The sequence below is a fragment of the Eretmochelys imbricata genome, chromosome 12 (genome assembly GCF_965152235.1).
Source record: "Eretmochelys imbricata isolate rEreImb1 chromosome 12, rEreImb1.hap1, whole genome shotgun sequence".
NCBI classification, from domain to species: domain Eukaryota; kingdom Metazoa; phylum Chordata; order Testudines; family Cheloniidae; genus Eretmochelys; species Eretmochelys imbricata.
Window position 1 is genome coordinate 19,658,500 of NC_135583.1, and position 15,508 is coordinate 19,674,007.

Here is a 15,508-nt window from a genome sequence, read left to right on the forward strand (position 1 = left end):
AAACATTCGATTATTTTGGAGGCGGCTTGCAATTTTGGGGTCAGATCCTCAGCTGGGGAGCTGGGCGGGCACAGCCTGTCGGCTGCCCGTAGGCTCCTGGCTACAGAGGCTCCTGGGAGCCGTCCAAACTCCAAGCGTGGCGCTCACAGTCGGGACCCTGGCTGCAGCAGGGAACAGGATGCCAAGAGCCTGGGGGGCAGCCAGGCTCCCAGCAGGGAGCTCCGAGCCCATGCTCTCAGCCCTACACATTGCCCCTCTTAAGTCGGTGGAAGTGCTCCTAAGGAGGATGTGCACCACCGACAGAAGGAGAGTAGTGTGGACATGAACCACCGCAGTAAGTCCTAGCATAGGTCAACTTATTGTATTTCTATTGTAGGTTTCAGAGTCTGTATGTAAAAGAATAAAATGGACACAAATCAGATGTCAAGAATTATAACATTCATAAACCAGTCGGAGAACACTTCAATCTCTCTGGTCACGCGATTACAGACATGAAAGTTGCGATATTACAACAAAAAAACTTCAAATCTAGACTCCATCGAGAAACTGTTGAATTGGAATTCATTTGCAAATTGGATACAATTAACTTAGGCTTGAATAGAGACTGGGAGTGGCTAAGTCATTATGCAAGGTAACCTATTTCCCCTTGTTTTTTCCTATCTCCCCCCCCCCCCCCCGACGTTCTTGTTAAACCCTGGATTTGTGCTGGAAATGGCCCACCTTGATTATCATACACATTGTAAGGAGAGGTTTCAGAGTAACAGCCGTGTTAGTCTGTATTCGCAAAAAGAAAAGGAGTACTTGTGGCACTTTAGAGACTAACCAATTTATTTGAGCATAAGCTTTCGTGAGCTACAGCTCACTTCATCGGAGCTCACGAAAGCTTATGCTCAAATAAATTGGTTAGTCTCTAAAGTGCCACAAGTACTCCTTTTCTTATTGTAAGGAGAGTGGTCACTTTAGATAAGCTATTACCAGCAGGAGAGTGGGTTTGTGTGTGGGGGGGAGGAAGGGGGGTGAGAAAACCTGGATTTGTGCTGGAAATGGCCCAACTCGATTATCATACACATTGTAAGGAGAGTGATCACTTTAGATAACCTATTACCAGCAGGAGAGTGGGGTGGGGGGAGGTATTTTTTCATGCTTTGTGTGTATAAAAAGATCTTCTACACTTTCCACAGTATGCATCCGATGAAGTGAGCTGTAGCTCACAAAAGCTTATGCTCAAATAAATTGGTTAGCCTCTAAGGTGCCACAAGTACTCCTTTTCTTATTTCTATTGTAGACATGCACTCATTGGCAGGGAGCAGGAGGGAAGCGAAGTGTTAACGTGTAGCTTCAGAGAGGGGGCAACACTGCAGGGAGGGAGCTATTACTGGCAGTAATTCTTTGTCAACAGGAAGGTTGGGAACTAGTTCTCTGTCAACTTTTGGGCTTTTCTGAGGTCTGGAGGCTGCATATCGTTCTCCTCTGAGGAGCACGTGGTACCAAGTCTGCCAGGTGAGCCTTGCAGTGAATTGCAGTAGTTTTTGCCTCATGCTTGGTGATTTCTCCATGGCAGGGGAATACTGGGACACATTTGACAGGCCTGTGAACTACTAGGATGACTACTATTTCCAGCATCTGAAACACATTATGATTAAAAGACTTTATTTTTATGTCTGATTTTGTAACCAAGTAGTTTTTAAGTGCAGTGAAACTTGAGTGGGGGGTACGCAAGGGCAAATCGGACTCCTGAAAGGGGTACAGTAGTCTGAAAAGATTGAGAGCCACTGCTGTAGATCCTGTATTTTTCTGCAGACTAGTTTTTCCTTTAATACAGCCTAAAAAGAAAAAGGATTTTCTGAATTTTTTTCTTAGTCCAAGCTGGGCTTCTTTCCTCTTTCTAAACTTTTTCCTTTTTCAGATTCATGTTGGTTATCTCTTCTCATTCTTGTGATTAAACTTTCCCCATCTCAGTTGAATTCCCCTCTCCCACTTTCTTCCTTCCTTAATACCATCCTCCTTCCTATCTCTATTTTGTAGGATCTTCTCCATCTTTGTTCCTCCATTTGTGCATTCCTTTTTCAGTCCTTTTTTACTCTCACCTTCATTTGATTCTCTAAGCCCCCTTCCTTGTTTTCTCTCTGTCCCTTACTTCACTCTCCCTCTCATTCTGTGTACAACACATGAATACAATTTTGCTCAGTATGTACTGTGGAGATTGAGTTCAAAACCCCCATTCAGTCAGTAAAGCTTCCTTCCCATGAGAGACATTATTATTTGTGAAACAGGAGACTAGTGTCTGACACATTTCAATGCAGTTGATTTATAATAAAGAAATTATGTTAATAACTGTCACTTTACTGTTTAAATGAGGGAAATATTGTATCAAATCTCACATCATGCTCAGAAATGATGTGTTGTTATAAATGGATGGACAAGCTCCTAAATAGTAATTAAGATTTAGTGTCGCTTCAGACACTTATAATTTGCAAACACAGTTTCTTTTAAAGGCTGATCTTATGAAGAAATGTTTGCCAGAAGTGTGAAATTCTGCCCTTAGAGTCACACACAGCTATTGTTGATTCCAGTATAAGTCACTTGTGTATTTGAGGGAAGAATTTAGTCCTATTTGTTTTAAATCCCACCCAACTAGGTGTCTACATGAAGCAAAGAAACTAGTGCAGGGACATAAAGTGGTTATGAGGGGAAGAAGCTGGCAGTGGGAAAATGTGGAAAGGGCAGTGTGTAGAGAGAAGGTGTTGCATGCATGTTGCACGGTCAAGGCCAAGGCCAATATTCTTTTTGCAATGGGTTTTGTCTAGTGACTGTGAGCGTGACATGGCATAGTTGGGGCTATTTTCATACCATAAAGCACAGATCAGTACCTTGCAGCTTTTTGGAGGTGGAGCAGGATTTAACCACTGCTGAGAGCTCCAGCATGGAAAAGCCCGAATGGAAACACATAAGTGGAATTTCAGATGGACAGAGCTAAGGCAGCTGAACAATTTTAAATATATTGTGCTAAGCAGCTATTTGAAATACATTTTGTTAACAGTGTCTCTCAACTTCCCAGACAGGAGCCGAAAGGGAACAGTGACTGGGGAGTGTTGCCAGCACACCTCGGGTTTCCTTTGCCTCATCTGCTCCTTCCTGTAGCATTTTCCAAGTTACATGTGAATTATCTGCCAATACTTATTGAAAAATCCCTGCCTGACCCCTTCATATAGGTAAACTGTCTAAAATGCAAATTCTTCCCCACTCTCCTCTCAAAAAGATACTGTGATTTAAATGACCATGTATCATCTCTCTCCTAATTCTAGGACAGAAAGGGATGATTGTGGTTAGTGTGGCACATTCAGTGATGGTCCTGATATAAATGAGTGAACTTGACCGTGCAGCCTGGTGCCAGTTTCAAAGGGAAGGTTTGGGCTATGCAACCTCTAGATGGAGCTGCTGCTTCCAGGTAGGTTAAACAATACTACAGGCTTCTTCAGTCACTTTGATCGTCCACGTGCAGGCTGCCCTGTTAAGGAGCTTGTGTCTGAAATTTGGAGTGAAATCCTGGTCCAAAGGAAGTCAATGGGAGTTTTACCATTGACTGTGGAGCCAGGGATTTCACTCCTGGACTTCCTGTTTCATAAGTCTTCTTTTGAGGACTTAAATATATTAATTTTAATTTTATAATTGATCAAAATTTCATAGTTAAAATCAAGGTGGATATGCACAGAATGTAGTCAAAAGGGTTACAGATGATATACCTTAGAAGAGACTCAGAGCCTGAACCATTATTGGTTTCAGAGTAGCAGCCGTGTTAGTCTGTATTCGCAAAAAGAAAAGGAGGACTTGTGGCACCTTAAAGACTAACAAATTTATTAGTCAAGGTGCCACAAGTACTCCTTTCCTTTGAACCATTGTTGTTTTCTTTCAGTCTTACACTGGAGCAACTCTTGATTTCAGTGGATCTGCTTTAGCATAAAAGTGATGTAATGCAGTGATGAATCAGGTCCTCATTCTCTTCTGAACATGTAAATTGCTAGCAAGGTTGTGCTGCTGTTGCACAACTAACTGACATTCTAAAAGTGAATGTGAAAAAACAGACTAGTATCGAAATACATTTTTGAACTATGATTAGAAATGCTAGGTGGCCCCCTTGTGGCCATTTTAATTAAAGCGATCCCTCCTTCCCCAAACAAATCCCTGATTCTGTAAAACCATTTGAAAAGATCCATTGTTTTGGTGATAAGATTTTGATATTTGTATTGTGTCATTACACTTGTTAAAGATGTCATGCTGGAAAATATTTGAATAAAAATTATTCATTGTAAAAAAGTACTCCTGTATCCTCTTTATACTACAACAATGGCATTATTTTAAAATGATATATTTATTGTTAATTTCTAAGGCCCCAATACTATGAAAATTTAAGCACATATGAGTGACTGCACATCTGATTAGTCCCACTGACATTAGGACTGGGAGTGTAAAATTATTCACACGCTTAAGTCTTTGCAGGATCAGAACCAGATATATTTAGTTCTCATAATATTTATATTTATTTTATTACAGGATTATGGTAGAGATTTACAATAAATAGGCATTGCAGCTTTGGTCTTTTTCTTATTGTGAATAGGTCAATTATTGGACTCAACAGGACTAAAAGCTAAGCATGTGAGCAAGTTTTTGCAGGATCGGGGCCATGGTTTTGGTGATATCCATTAAACAATGCGTTTGAGAAAACACATACATGGTAGTAATAAACTTGTAGATATCCAGGCCTACACTAGAAATTTACATCAGTATAGAAAAATCCATGCCCCTGAGCGATGTAGCTATACCGACCTAATCCCACGTGTAGATGCACTAGTTCAATGGAAGAATACTTCTGTTGACCTAGATGGATTACCTATGCCGACAGGAGAATACCTCCCGTTGGTGTACCTAGTATCTACTCTGAAGTGGTGCAGCTGCACCACTTGCAGAGTTTTGAGTGTAGACATATCCCCAGGCAGAGGTGATGCATAGGGGGTAGGGATGTAAATAGGGGTTAAAAATAGTTAAACTCCTTAACAGTTAAACAGTTAACCGTTAAGGAGTTCTGCTGGCCCCGTGCCCGGGGTCCTGGCTGTCGGGATCCGGGGCACAGGGCGGCAGTGCAGCCCCAATCGGAGGGCGGCAGTGGAGTTTAATCGTTAAGCATCAGTCTTATCAGTTTTGGTTATCAGTTAGACGGTTAAACCTTTACATCACTAGTAGGGGGGGCATGCGGGGTAAAGTGCATCCCCAGATTGTCCTGTCAGGGGGAAGGGAGAAGGGCTCTGTCCTCCTGCTGCAGCTGTTCCCTGGCATGCTTGCCTCCTATTCCTGGCAGCTGGGCCTGGGCGGGGAGCAGAGGGGGTGGGACCAGGCGCTTCTCATGCCGGCTGCTCTGGGTCGCTGCTCCGTGCAGCACAGCAACTGCCTCCTCTTTTCCAAACCAAACATACCCAGTTCCTTCAGCCTTTGCTCATATGGCTTGCATTCCTTCCCTTTTACTCGCCTCTGAATCTTTTCCATCTTTTCTGTACATAGATGACCAAAATTGGACACAGTACTCCAACTGAGGGCAAACCAGTGCCGAGTAGAGCAGTACTATTCCCTCCCATGACTTGCATCCTATGCCTCTGTTAATGCAACCTAAAACCGCATTTGCTTTTTTTGCAACAGCATCGCATTGCTGACTCATGTTGAGCTTGTGATCCACCACAACTCCCAGATCCTTCTCCAGTGCTGCTGCCAAGCAGTTTCCCCCCATTTTGTATTTGTGCATTTGGTTTTTCTTCCCTAAGTGTAGCACCTTACATTTGTCTTTGTTAAATTTCATTTTGTTGTCTATAGCCCAGTTCTCCAATTTATCAAGATCCCATTGAATTTTAGCTCTATTTTCCAAAGGGTTGGCAACCCCCGATGCCCCAATCCAGCTTTGTGTCATCTGCAAGCTTGATCAGTACGCTCTCTATACCTACATCCAGGCCATTAATAAAGATGTTAAACAACACCGGATCCAGGACAGATCCCTGTGGAACCCCACTTGAGACCTCCCTCCAATCTGACATCATTCCATTAACGCTTACTCTTTGTTTGTGGTTGTTTAACCAATTATGTATCCACTTAACGGTAGTTCTGTCGAACCCACATTTCTCCAGCTTATTTATCAGAATGTCATGTGGGACTGTGTCAAAAGCCTTGCTGAAGTCTAAGAATATTAAATCTACCGCTTTCCCCGAATGCTACCTTTTTGATCTGGTAGCATTTCACACCCACTGCACTCATTTTGCATTGATGTAAAGGATGACACAGAGTGCAAGGCAAGAGAGATTTAGGCCCCAGTCTGCAAATAACCTTAACATATATTAAAATTGTTATTTAAGGAGGCACTGGCAAAATAGTGTAGTGTAAGTCATATTATATCTCCATTAACCTAAAAAAAGCTCCACTCACCTAAACTCAGTTGTTGCTCCAGAGGTTTGTTTTGGACCCATTGTTATTTAGTTTGCATGTAACTGACTTGAGATGCCTTCATTTCCAGAAGAAACTCTTCTAGAACCTAGCCCATATTAGCAGAATGCTACAACGATTTGGAAAACAGGTCTGCAAACACAGCTGTAGCACAGTTACAAAATGGTTTTGTAAGCAAAACTGTCCCATCCAGTATTAAACTGTGCTGAGGTACTAACTTCCTGTGTTGGATCATATTAAAGAAGTTCTGTATTAAAATCACAAATGAGTTTGATTCCCCATAGTTTAAATTCCAGGGTATTACTAATTAAGAGGTCTCTTGGTTTTTGGTACTATTTCTCTCCCTCTATGTGTGAAACTTGCAAGCTGCTAATTGTGTTAGTACATTCTAAGACAGAGTCTATTCTCAAAGCAATTCACAGAGAGAGAGACTCAAAGCAATACTCTAACAACAGAAACAGCACCCAGAGACTCCCCGCCCTTTTGTTGTATTAACAATTGTGATTAAAATAGAGATAGAGGATGTATGTGGATGGATGCTTGGTGTGGATAATAACTGAATGATCAGGGAGGTGCCAGCCTAAGAATCCAGTGTCCGTCGGCTGAAGAAGGCGTCAAGTGGAAATAACCAGAGGACCCCCCTGGAGGGCAGACTGGAATCCACCCAACAGCCTCAAGAATGGGAGAACCAAAGAACAAGATAACATCTTGGAGCCGTCAGGAATGTGCTATCTGCTGATTGATTCAGCAACAGCATGAAGCAGCAATTCCCATAGACTGGCATAGGAAGAAATTCCTATAAAAATAGACTCTAAAAAATGAGAACTTTGGGGGGGTCTGATTCTGCAAACCAACTTCCAGGAGCATCAGATGAGCATCTGACAAGGCCCTGCTCCCTCCTCATGTCCAGGCCACCTTGCCAGTGGCTTGGCATGAGCAACTCTAAGGCTGGTAACTATGATAACAACCTTGCAGAACCTGTGTGTGTGTGTGTGTGTGTATGAATGAATGAATGTGTGAATAAATATGAGATTGAATGGAATGTTATAACTATAACTAACTGCTTACTAGGATTCTTTCTGTATTCACAATAAATGTGGTATTTTGCCTTTTTCCCTTTAATAAGATCCTGCTGGTTTTTATTTTATTGGTACAACACCTGTGTGGTCAATGGTCTGCTCCACTGGACATTGATCCCCTTATTTTTGTTGCCTTTAGTGTTGCATATGATACTATCTGAAAGTATTTTTCTTGGTTGGCTAGCACATTTTTCCCCACTGTAATAAGAATGGGACTTTTCAGCTTGGAAAAGAGACGACTAAGGGGGGATATGATAGAGGTCTATAAAATCATGACTGGTGTGGAGAAAGTAAATAAGGAAGTATTATTTACTCCTTCTCATAACACAACAAGTAGGGTTCACCAAATGAAATTAATAGGTAGCAGGTTAAAACAAACAAAAGGAAATATTTCTTCACACAGTCGATCTGCGAAACTCTTTGCTAAAGACTATACCAAGGTTCAAAAAAGAACTAGATAAATTCATGGAGGATAGGTCCATCACTGGCTATTAGCCAGGATGAGCAGGGATGGTGTCCCTAGCCTCTGTTTCCAGAAGCTGGGAATGGGCAACAGGGGATGGATCACTTGTATGATTACTTGTTCTGTTCATTCCCTCTGGGGCACCTGGCATTGACCACTGCTGGAAGACAGGATACTGAGGTGGATGGACCTTTGGTCTGACCCAGTATGGCCATTCTTACGTTCTTATCTCAGGTACCCTTTTCTCCACTTTTTGTTCCTACCTGTCCAAAATGTCTCTGCTATAACTAGCGCTAGTCACCTCCTGTTTATCCACAGGGTTCGGTAACTGGACTCTTCCTGTTTAACTCTACCTTTGTCCACCTCATTTTGAATTTAACCTTTGATAATGTCGTTGGAGACATTCACTGTAAACTCTTGACCAATCCTTTGGAACAGTCAAAGAATCTGCCCCCAAATGATCTTTCCAAGGTTCTTTTTTTGATGGCAGGTAGAAAGTAATATAACATAGGAAAGAAGAAGGTTACCCATTAAAATATTTGAAAGAAGAATACTGAAACCTAGCGAAGTAAGAGATGGGCTGTAAAAATTGGAACAACTTAGATATCTGGATAAAACCTATATGAGGAGCCCTAACCATGAGGGTCTTTTATAGCAATAACAACCTGTTCAATCAGCTGTACATTTAAATTGGAACCATCAGTAAAAATCTCTAGAATTTTTGATTCAGATTGCTCTTGGAACATTATGTTCTGCACATTATGAACGCTTCCCACTTTCACCTAAAAAAGAAAGGCTAGACTCAGGATTTCTAGCTGTTGGCTGATTCTGAGAAACCCATGTTTTCTTCTCCTCCAGCCTAAAATACTGTAATATGTTGCTTGTTAATCTGCCAAGCAGACTGATTACATCTTGTGCAAAACTCTGCTGCCTGGATATCACAGAAAGAAGCATGAACATTTTATTGACAGGAATGTGTGGTTTCAGGAGTCTGACATTTCTGCACTGAGGGTGAAATTCACCCCAGTGCAGAGGACCAGCACAAGCCCCCCCGTGCACCCCTTAAATTCCTGTAACGATCTCAGCATTGGGCTTAAGTGATCCAAGTGAATATTTCATTATTGTTAACTGCCATTATAACCGGTCTGGTAAACGTCTGCTAGAAGGAACGGGAAACAGGCCCCAGAGGCCGCTGTGGTGGGTGCAAAGCACCGTACCGCGCTGCCAGCCCCGGCCCATACAGCGTGCGCGGCTGGCTGCAGCTTCAAGCAGCTCACCCCGCCTGCTGGCCCCCGCTGCAGCCCAGCCCACCTCGCCCCTTCCCCGAGCAGCCCCCTGGCCGCCTCGGCCATCCGACGCCTTCTGCCTTCCCGCGGGTTGGAATCCTGCGGCACTTGCCACAGGTCAACGTTCCACAGGGTGATCTGCCCGCTGCCCATTGGCTCCCACAACGCCCGCGGCGCCTTGCGACCAATCAGAATCCTCCGTCGTGCTTACATGAGGGACGGGTTCGGTGCCGCGAAAGTTTGAAATTTCCGAGAGGAGGTGGGGCGGGCGGGGCCAAGCTGTCGGGCCGGGGAGCGCGGAGCAGCCGTTCGTCATGGCGCAGGGGGAGCCCGAGCCGCTGCTGGCGGTGCACGGGGAGGAGGAAGAGAAGGGGGGTGGGGAAGGGCCGCAGCTGGTCCCGGCGGCTGGCGGTGTCGGGCTGCAGGGGAACGTGCAGGGCCTGAAGCAAGGTACGTTCCCCCTCCCCCGTTTATACTCCCCGGGAGCATATTTACCCCTGTCTCACCACACTCCCCCTCCCCTGTACTTCCCCCCGGAATGTGCACCCTGTGCTTTAATAATTCCTCGGTCCCCTCCCCCGTACCTGCTCTTCTCCCCCCCCCGCCCCGGATCCGTGGAATGCAGTTTCCTTGCATCCTGCCCCATGGCCCCTCCTAGTCTGCAATTTACTTTCCAGTCCTACGGTAGCAGCCTTCCACTGGCACCGGGCCCCTCGCTAACGTGCCCACTCCCCAGCAGCGCTGGGCCCCGAGTGTGTGAGGATGCACTGAATGCCCCCCTGGGCTCTGATTCCTTGAGACAGGGGTGAGGTTTCGCTCTTGCCTTTCTTTTCTGTCCCCACCCAGCTCTCCAGTTCGGTGACAAACGGTTGATGTCGGAGTGATAAATTGTAGGAAGATTGTTGAAGTCTAAGGGACAGGATCAATGAGTGTATGCGGTGGTGGTGTAGCTTGTCGGGTCTAGGATATCAGAGGCAAGGTTGGTGAGGTATCTTTTACTGGACCAACTTCTGTTTGTGTGAGAGACAAGGTTTTGAGATTATACAAAAACAACGAGGAGTCCTGTGGCACTTTAAAGATTAACAGATTTATTTAGGCATAAGCTTTCCTGGGTAAAAAACCCACTTCTTCAGATGTAGATTACACAGAGCTCTTCCTCAGTATCAGTGGGTGTCTGCCTGAACCACTTTCCCAGGGCACTAGCTTCTGTGTCCCTTTGCTATGCCCATCAAAACCTGGCGAGTGGTGGTAGGACCTTTGAATTTTTGATCCTGGTGGGTAGGGAAAGGGGGGAATTTTCTTCTCCCACTTTCCCACCAAAGGCTGAAATGTTCCTTTCTGCTGTGTCCATGGTATCTGTAGTTGCAGGTTGCTCATGGGCTGATTTAGCCAGGTATAGAAATGCTGCTCCTGGCTAGGAACGATCTGGTGTACAGTTGTGCAGTTTGGACCTGTCCTAGACTTTAAAGAGTAATTGTTTTAATGTTTATATGGCTCTGACATTAACACATCATTGATGTGGGTGCAGTGCTGAGTGGGGGTAGCATTCTGGAAGGTCCTTAACAGGCTTGAGGCCACCAATGCAACTAGGAACCTTAAAGGGTATCTACACATGAAGTTGTTCCCCATTAAATCAACGTGTGTGGATAATCCACGTACAGAAGCTGTTTTTTTTTTTAAAGGTAAGTTTACAGAGGAAAGGGCAATGCCATTTCTTCTGCTTTGTGATGTATAAAGGCCGGAAAGGTCTTCGTCAGTTTTTTGTGTTTTTTACATCAGAAGTTCAGATCTTCTCTACACTATAGAAATTCACTATGAATGTTTGGTCCCCATAGAACACTTGTAAAAGGTTTGTGTCCACACACAAGTGATCCAGCTGGGTTACATGTGTCAGCATCTAAAAGTTCTAATAGATTGGGGCCCCACTAAGCCAGGCACTGTACTAATACATGGGAAGCTGCAATACCTGCCCTCAAACTTACAGACAAAACAGGCTAGACAGAAAAAGAAGAGGAGGAGAAACACACACAGAGATGAAGTGATTGCCCAAGGTCACATCGCAGGTCAGCGGCCAAACTGGGGATGGAACCCTGGGCTTCTGACTCCCAGTCCAGTGCCTTATCCACTGTGCTTCATTGCTTATAGCAGAACGAGAACGTGTTCAGTCTGTGCTTGTGTGGATGGTACTAGCATGGTTCAGATAAGCCCAGTCCCACAGAGCACTGTAGCTTTTTCAAGTGTCAGAGAATCAGCTGTTTGTGGCAGGCTTGTGGGGACCTGTGGGCTCGTTGTCTAGGAGGCATTGCAGTTGAATTGGCTGAGCGGTGGAATTTGGACAAAACTGCACTGGCTCAGAAGTCCGCATCACTAGCATGGGCACACTGAACTATTTGTGCTTGAGTTGGTTGTTAGAAACTATTCTAGTCTCTAGTGTAGAAAGCCTGGGGTGACAGGTGAATTGGTGAAACTGACATGCACTAGAGACTGAAAACTGAAGTATTGAGGGGAATATATTTTTAGCTAGATTTGATTTTTTTGAATGTCTTGTTAAGGCTTATTCAGTGACTAATGAAGGCTTCAGGGTGGGGTGGGCTCGACAGTCACATGTATTTAATTTAACATATCTGCCTTTCAGTTACAAAGTGGATTGCGCACCCTTTCAAGAGGTGGACCTTGCCCCAAGAGGTGGACTTTGCCCCAAGAGGTCATCCAGTCAAACCAGGCTTGCCAATCCTGATATTTCTAATGTAAAAAGTAGTTGGGGAAATCCATTCTATTAGCAAAAGCCTTTCAGACATTCTCTATACTACATTTAATGGAAAAAAAAGCATAATCTCAGTTATAAAAATCCTGTTTGGGCCTATATCCAACAGATAGGGAAACCCTGTTTTGGCAAGTGTGTGTATTCCTGAAAAATGGAAAAACTAATTTAGCTGTTTAACCACCACTCCAACGGTAAATTAACATATGGTCTAGAGAGGAGGCATGTGTGGATTTTGCACTTAGCCTGGGATAGGAATGAAAGAGTGAACAGTACTTGAGTTGAGGTTGTGACTTTTTTCCTTCAGAGTTGTTCCAAGAAGATGATGACGACAGCTGCAGTGACTATGGGAGTCGTGACAAATCAGGGACCATTTTAGGAAGGATTGTGCCAGACGGGAATGTGCTTTTCCCAGACACGTTCCAAACAAATCACCTCTTGTTTTATGAGCGATTTAAAGCCTATCAGGATTACGTCTTGGGTGAGTGACATTTCTGCTTCCAAAATTCCCTCTTGTCATGATCTCTGTGGTGCTGCCTTTTCCTGGTGATTCAGTTTTAAGCTGTATGTATTGGTCCTCCTTTTAAATTGCACCATCTTCCATCCATAGCATGGTAACTACAGAGGATCTAGACTAGTGGCAGAGGTACAGGAGAGGTCAATTAATGATGGAGTTGAGACTCTATAAATACCTTTAACTTTTACATTAAAAATATCATGACATACTTTTAGCTGGAGGACTAGACCTTGTGGATGTTGACATCAGAAGAGATTGAAGTCTGAAGAATGGAAAGGGGGTGGGATTTTTGATAAGACTAGATAAAACAGTGCCCCCCCCCCCCCCGCGCTTATTTAACTCCAGTCACATAACTGAGATGAGAGACTTGGGTGGTCCGGTGGGCAGTTGCTCTTTCTGTGAAGTTTTTGGGGGGCTGAGAGTACCCTCTCCAGTCCTCTGGTCTGAACTGTCTGGGGGTCGGGACTGTCTTTTTGTTTGCTGTTTATTCAGCACCAAGCACCGCACGGTCCTGGTTTGTGATTAAGAATGCCAGGCACTACAACAATACAAATAATAAAAAGACTGAGCAGAACAAAGTTGAAGACCACTTCTGACCTAATAAAGGAACCCTAAAACCCCATTATGTTCAGCTTCCCTTTAATTGCTCATGTGTGAACTTGATTCCTTTTGTCCTTTTATTGCATAAATACGTGTTGTAAGTGATTTTAATTTAATTTTAGCTGACTGCAAGGCCTCTGAGGTAAAAGAATTCACAGCTGAGTACTTAGAGAAGGTCCTTGAACCATCTGGATGGCAAGCAATCTGGCGCACTAATGTGTTTGAGGTGCTGGTTGAGGTAAATGTAATTCAGTTGCTAGACATTTGTCTCCAATTAACATCACTTTACTCCACTGTTAACAGGCAAATCACTTCTTTTTAATTAAAGCTGATCGAAAATAGCATATTTTTCACATCTAATTCTCAGTGTGGAGGATAGTGCATTAGGCGAAAAGCTATTTAACTGCTTGCAGTGGCTTGAGTGGTGGTGTCTCTTGGACATGAAAATGCAGGAGCACAACTTGTGACATGTAGAAACTTATCATTGACAGTCACATGAAGTGCAGTTAATTGTTAGTCCTCATGATTGTAATGCATTTTGTGCAGATTGTAAGTTGTTTGGGGCCAGGACTGTCTTATTGTGTGTCCACTGTCTAGCACAATGGGGCCCTGATTGGGTCTGCTAGGCTGCTATACTACAAATAATAATTATCCACAGGACTGCCTTTCTTGCTCTATAGAGCTTCAGCTGTATGGGCTGCATTTTTATTTTACTGGCTGGGCCTTTGTGAAAACAATTTGCACTCTGGTTCTATGTCTCAGTTTTGCACCTAGTTCTATTGAACAAAAAACTGTTGAACCTATAAAAGCCTGAATTTAAATAGATTTCACCTCCTAGGCACTCTCTGCAGTTTCTAAGACAAGAAAAGATGGTGTCAACATGGAATTTTCCTTCTGTGTTTCCTTGGCCTTAGAAGTTGCTTATCTGTTTGAATGTTTCTTTTTATATTATACTAGTAAGGATGGTATTGACTTGAATTTTTTTTTCAAGTATTCTCTCATATAAACAAATCATGGCATTGAGGTCTTTTGTAATGAGCTAGATCTGCTTCAATGATAGTATCAGTCCTTCAAGGATGTGACTTCAGGGCAGGGGTCAGCAACTTTCGGCACGCGACCCAGTAGGGTAATCTGCTGGCGGGCCGTGAGACGTTTTGTTTACGTTGACCATCTGCAGGCACGGCTGGCTGCAGCTCCCAGTGGCCACGGTTCACTGCTCCCGGCCGACAGGAGCTGCGGGAAGCGACAACCAGCACGTTCCTGCGGCCCGTGCCACTTCCCGCAGCTCCCATTGGCTGGGAGCAGCGAACCGCGGCTGCCGGGAGCTGTGGGGGGGCCGTACCTGCGGATGGTCAATGTAAACAAAACATCTCGCGCCCGCCAGCAAATTACCCTGATGGGTTGTGTGCCAAAGGCTGCGGACCCCCGCTTTAGGGCCACGCAGACATTTGAACCACTGGAGGGATGCAGAGGGATGCAAAAGGGCTTGAGAGCACCAGCTGCTGTGTGCTGTCCATATGAGACTTTGTCATGATTTGGGTAGTTTAGGATTTGTTGATGTGGCACTTCACGTTTTCTGGTCAAGAAATGGGTTTTTCTGGTGTTAGGGGCAGATGCCTAATGATGTGGTCCTCAGTTGGGTTTCTCCCAAGGTGTGTCAAGCAACTACCAGCCTTCCCAAATGACAATGTGGTCTTCTCTACACTGAGGTTAACTGGCAAAAATGTCCCACTGTTGCTAACCCCTTTGGAATACACTAGTGTTAAACAGTGTCTGGGTTACATGGAGGAGGGGGTTCGTGCAGAGAGGCAGGTAACTGAAGGACTGTAACTGGGTGACATGGAGCTGTAGTTTCTGCTCTAAGAATGGGGGCTCTTTTGGAGATCAGAGAAGGAAGCAAATCAAAAGATGTGGGACATCTAAGGGATGCTGCAGGGACAATGGGTGAAGTCCCAGAAGACTGGAGAAGGTCAAAATAGTACCTGTCTTCAAAAAAAGGGAAAAGGAGGACCTGGGGAATTGGAGACCAGTCACCCAACTTTGATGCCCAGAAAAATACTGAAACAAATTATTATACAATCAGTTTGTTCAAACCCAGGGGGATAAGAAATAGCCAACATGGTTTGGCGTGATTTGCTCTTGACAAATCCAATCTCATTTCCTTCTTTGATAGTGTCACTGGATAGGGTGGAAGGAGTAGATATGATGCATCTTGATTTTATTAAGGCTTTTGACACATTTCCACACGGCACTCGTATGCAAACTAGGGAAATTTGGTCTAGATGAAATTACTGCACAATGGTTAGAAAAACTGTGCTCTAA

General features: G+C 44.2%; 1 protein-coding gene across 1 annotated transcript in view; it reads left to right on the forward strand.

The window, feature by feature from the left end:
- The first annotated feature begins 9,622 nt into the window (after nucleotides 1-9,622).
- SHCBP1 (SHC binding and spindle associated 1) overlaps nucleotides 9,623-15,508 on the forward strand; it is a 32,480-nt gene continuing 26,594 nt past the window's right edge. The window contains exons 1-3 of the mRNA XM_077831052.1: nucleotides 9,623-9,758; nucleotides 12,377-12,550; nucleotides 13,309-13,424. Coding sequence (XP_077687178.1) covers nucleotides 9,623-9,758; nucleotides 12,377-12,550; nucleotides 13,309-13,424 — 426 coding nt within the window. The remainder of the gene's footprint in view (nucleotides 9,759-12,376; nucleotides 12,551-13,308; nucleotides 13,425-15,508) is intronic.